Below are 5479 nucleotides of genomic sequence, written 5' to 3'. Positions count from 1 at the left end.
AACAAACGGCAAACCTTTAAAAGTGTTTACTTTACCAGAAGGAATTTGTTTGGCAGGAACAAGGTGGAAGAGCTTTTCCAGTTGCTCTTTTTGCAGTTTTTTAAAGTGCTTCTTCTGGACTGTAACTCTGGACTACACTTATTCAAGAGGCCTTAAATTGACATTAAGTCTGGACTGAAGGGTAAAATGTGGGCTTTGTGCTGATCTTTATTGCATGGAAGGTGGCAAGGAAATGACAGCTTGTAATTCAAGTTGTTCAAACTCAAATTGCGCACTTAAGATTGTCTCTGAGCATATGCACTCTGACCTCGAAAAGGGGAAATGAGGAAGTTTGCAGGCCTTCCTGATCAGGGAGTCTGCTTGTGTCAGCAGTCATGTGTTGATGAGTGCATGCATGAGTGTGTGTGTGTACAGTCTCGATGTATATATAGAATTCTGTTTTAAGCCCTGGGTTGTTTTTTAATCGAAGGCAGAGATAATAATAGCATGTTTTAAAATTATCTTGCCCCATATGACAATTCTTAGGCAGCAGTAAATTTATTCATGCAGCCATTCATTCACACACACGCACACGCACACACACAAACAAACTTGTGCCGTCACGCTTCAAGGCATCTGTTCTCACTGGTTGTTTCTAGATGTTTTTTTAAATTATTATTATTATAAAGTGAAAAATGCCCTTAACCTTCAAACGCAGCTAAAATACCCATGTTGACTAAACGGCTAAAAGGGTGACTTATTTGCGAGAGAACACTGAGAGAGCTGTTGGGTGAAACACTCAAGCACAGAGACACTTCAGCAGGTGTTTTTCTGCAGGTGAAGATGCTTTAGATCTGTAAGCGAGATCAGCGCCAGCGGTTTGTGAGCGAGAACACATAATCAGGCTCTATCTGGCTGCAGAAAGTGTTTTTGCCCAGCCGTATATATGTGTATGTCATGCTACGTGTGGTTTGGGGGAAACCCAGCTATGGTGGAGTTGAGGTTTGCCGATTCTGTCCAGGCAAATCTTTATAAGGGTTCCCATGTGAACTCTTAGTGAGTCCAATCTTTATAAAATCGAGAAAAAATAATGGACATTTACTAACTGGACAGTGTGGGAATCCCAAAGTTTCGAGGCTTGACAGTTGGAGGCTTGAAATTCACCCTTTGCTAAAATATGGGGGTGAGAATAATCAGAATAATCACAGACCACAGGAATATTTGACAGGCTCACTGGTTAAGGTGTTTAAAAATTGATTAAGTTTTAGTTCAAAATTGATCAATCAATAATTGATTGATTTTTAATGTTAGTTTTATTCAGCAAGAATACATTAAATGGAGCAAAGGTTACAGTAAAGTATTTAAAATATTTCTATTTTAAATAAATACGGTTTGTTTGAACTTTATATTCATCAAAGAATCCTGAATTTATTTTTATAATGTACTACATAAAAATATTAGGCAGCACAACTGTTTTCAACATTGATAATAATAAGAAATATTACATTTTTGAGCTCCAAATTTCAGCATATTATGACTCCAAACTGTAGTGTATTTTAACAAATATCAAATTGAAAGATCCTTTTTTCTTTTGTACTAAAATTCTTCGATCTTATCCTGAAAATAGTTACGTAATTTCATACCCTAATACTCTGCTGCCATACCAGTTTTGTTTTTAAGTTCTGTTTCTCTTTTCTTTCACAGAATTCATCACAAGACCATCATCATCTTCATCATCAGATTTTTCCAGGGGGTTTGGATATCAGAACAGACACCTGTCGGATGACATGCACCCTGAGCAGACCATGATCTGAAGGCCCTACCAGGAGGCCACACACTTTCTTTCTTCCTTCCCTCCTTCCTTTTTTTTATCGGTGGAGGAAGACGGGTGAGCCCAGCTGCCTCAGACAGGTGGCATACAGAGAGAGAGAGAGAGAGACTCTCTCACATACACATCTTCATACATAGAGGCGACTAGTCGCTATTTGTGGTACTGTAACTGCCTCAAGAAATTTTAACCTCTGACCTCACCACACCCCCAACCTTGCCCCCACCCCTGTTCGGCCAATCACAGCAGCCATGGGGAGGAAAAAGATCCAGATTCAGCGAATTACAGACGAGCGTAACAGACAGGTGAGTGGACAAGCCTGAATGTCTGCAATGACAATGTTTTTAGTTCAACATAGCAGAATTCCTTTCAGTTTTGATTATGTTAGTGAAAAGAATTCATTTCAGGAACTTTCTCTAAATAAAACACACCAAATATACAGCCTCGAATTGATTATTGTATTGGGAAAGTAATTTTCATTGATTTGTAGTTAAAGGATAATTCCGGTATTTAACACCTTGAGTCTATATTGTAGTTTGTTTTGGATGAACAAGAGTGGTGGACAACATTTTTTTGACAATGGTTCCTCTCTCGAGTTTTTGACTATGATAGAATTGGCCATGGACCCATTTAACATTGGAGTCAATGTGCATGTCCGAAAATGTCATTAAAACATCCAATAATGTTCGTTTACAAAACTGTTAAACTCACCGAGTGGTTAGTGGTGTTCGTTGATGATTATAAACAATATATCGTCGCAATATATGATTCCAATCCGTTTATTTTGCTATAGTAGAACTATTTTTTCAACAATGGGATTTTACAAAATGACGAATAAAACACGACAGAAACTGTATTTCGCAACACTTTTTGTTTCTGGAACATCAACGAACATCACTAATCACTCGGTGAGTTTAACAGTTTTGTAAACGAACATTATTGGCTGTTTTAATGACATTTTCGGACATGCCCATTGACTCCAATGTTAAATGGGTCCATGGCCAATTCTTATATAGTCAAAAACTCGAGAGAGGAACCATTGTCAAAAAAATTTTGTCCACCACTCTTGTTCATCCAAAACAAACTACAATATAGACTCAAGGTGTTAAATACCGGAATTATCCTTTAAGGTGGGGGTTTTTTTTAATGTAAACTACTTTCTCCTATACCATTTTAATGGGCAGAGACAAGTACAAGTTAACTTCCCTTAGGGTGCTTTTTAAAACATTGATTGCGGTTTTTCAGTTTCATTGAGATTTAGTCTTAGGTTTAGTATTTAGTATTATTAGGGGAATTCTTTTAATTAATCAGAATCGGACGATATCGGATATTAAGCAAATCAAATATCTATTTTTCATAATATGGTACATTTATAATATAATTCCTAAATGCACTTGTTGCCAGGACTATCTGTAGATGAGTACATAAGAAGAATAAGTGATCATGTTTGCTATTTTGTTGTGGTGTTGGTAATGTGTTCCTGCTGGCTCATCTTCTGCCCTCTTGGTTCCCTGCGGTAAAATAGGAAAGTCTGGCATATAAAACCAGTTAAATCACAAACTTCATAACAGTATATTTTTGAAAGCTTTTAAAGTAATTTACTGTTCAGATTGGTTTTAAACTCACCAGTGTGTAGTATTTCCCTCCTTGTTTTAGATATTAGAAAGATGGCTGTGAATGTGTTGGGAATGTTTTTTTGGTCTCAGTTGTGCTGATAGGTGTAGTCACTCTGACCGGACCAGGTGTGCATACTCAACCTTAGCCTGCTTCGCTGTGTCAGCGCTCTCTGTCTCCCTCAGGTGTGCCTGACTAACCATATTTTTAACAAAGTTACAAAAAAAAGTCTTGCAGTTTGTCTGACCCAGATTAGGCCCCATTTTGTACTAAATATCACTTTTAATTGAGATTTCTTCCAGAAAATGATCTGGCTTTGCACCGCTCGTCCTTTGCACATCACGGGGACGATTAAAGAATTAAAGAGTGTGAGACGATAATGTGAACTACAGTTTTTGCTGCAATAAATTGTGCCTTTTAATTACCAAACTCTTGGATCGAGGCAAGTGTAGGAGAGGTGTGGAAGAACAGAGGGTATCCAGAATTGACAGACGGCAGCAGGTGAGAGAGCGAGATCGAGTCTGTGTGTGCGGTAAAGGTCAGTAGGTAAGCATTCGGCCCTGAGGTTAATTGGATCGAGAGAGGAGCGGAAAGAAGTCAGGTCGCTGCGTCTCAACATTCTTCACAATAATAAAGTTGTGTTCTCTTGTTGCCATTGGTTACCTGCGAATTCTATTTTTGAAGGCAATTATGTTGCTGGTGTTTATCCTGGTGCTGGTGTGGAGAGAGGGAACATCAGCTCCCTGATTGTTGAGGTGGAGGAGATTCTTTCAGCTAATGGAAAAGGGCTTTTATTTACAGAGATGCAATCACTGTCTGCTAACACTGTCAAGCTCCTAAGGTTAAGGAGTCTTGGATTTGAACAGAACAACTTTTGGTAGCAGGGAGCAAAAAATGGTTGAAAGCTTCCCGGTCGGTTCGTAGAGAGAAGAATTGGCGAATCTCAAGTCAACCTCAGTGCATTGCAAACATTCCTATTGGAGTAGTTCACCAAACATTTTAAAAAGTCCTGTCATTATTTATTCACTTTCTCTCTTCTATGGAATGCAAAAGGGGATGTTTTGAAGAATGTAGTTGGTTCATCTTTACCTAGCTATCACAATGAATGAGGACTGGAGCTTTCAAGATTCGAAAACAACACAAAACCACCATAGACGTATCATAAAAGTACTCCCTTCAAATTTGGACTGTGGTCTGAAGTTATATGATAGCTTTGAGTGAGAAACAGACAAACTTTGAAGTTATTATTTCTATCTTCTCCAACAGTGAGCTGTTGTCCTTTGCCTGTGAAGTGAACTCTAGAACTAGATCAGTCTGAAGCCCAAAGTATACTTTGTTTTCGTTTTCATGCACACTAGGGAATGTGTGCAGAGTATGTGGTGTAAATTTCATCATCAACATAGTACACACCCACAGCACGATTTTTCTAACCGCGCTCGGCTCAAACTTCTCTTTGAATTTGTTTTGCACTGCTTAGTTTGTCCACAAGGTAGCAACACTTGGCTGGTCTTGTTGTTCCACAGTCGAAGATCGTAACAACGTGCCTGGGTTGACGAGCACTAGTACCCACGACTAGTTTTTTTTATCAATCATAATTTCTGGAGAGAAATAGCACAGACCCTGGACAAGGATAAAACTTGCTGTTGTGCACGTGTGAGGGCACCTGTGTTTGTGCATACTTTTAAATGGAGTATACTTTGAAAGGCTATGCGTTCTACTGTATGCGTAAGCGTTCATGTTAAAACTGAACTATACTTTGGGCCTTATTCATGGACAAATCATTCAAAACCAACTGATTTATTCAAAAGATCCAAATCAACATCGGACATCGCTACTTCTATTCCTATAGTCTGTTCCTGACAGGAATATCTTTTGAATATGATATGACTTTATAAGACCACATTTATGATACTTTATAAAGCTCTGATCCTCATTTATTGTAATTGGATATAAAAGTAAATTGGGTGATGGAATGCCATGAAGGTTTGTATGGGTAGGCTATGCCTCTAATCTTCGATAGTATCTTCTGTTTTGTTCCCCATAAAAATATCTAAACAC

At 38.4% G+C, this 5479-nt stretch overlaps 1 protein-coding gene across 1 annotated transcript in view; it reads left to right on the top strand.

The window, feature by feature from the left end:
• Positions 1-2058: 2058 nt before the first annotated feature.
• Positions 2059-5479, top strand: part of mef2d (myocyte enhancer factor 2d) — a gene marked incomplete at its 5' end in the record, with an annotated part of 28512 nt that continues 25091 nt past the window's right edge. The window contains one exon of the mRNA XM_079626754.1: positions 2059-2112. Coding sequence (XP_079482880.1) covers positions 2059-2112 — 54 coding nt within the window. The remainder of the gene's footprint in view (positions 2113-5479) is intronic.

Source organism: Phoxinus phoxinus (assembly GCF_949152265.1).
Source record: "Phoxinus phoxinus genome assembly, chromosome: 10".
Classification (NCBI taxonomy): domain Eukaryota; kingdom Metazoa; phylum Chordata; class Actinopteri; order Cypriniformes; family Leuciscidae; genus Phoxinus; species Phoxinus phoxinus.
This window is presented reverse-complemented; position numbering and strand designations above follow the sequence as displayed.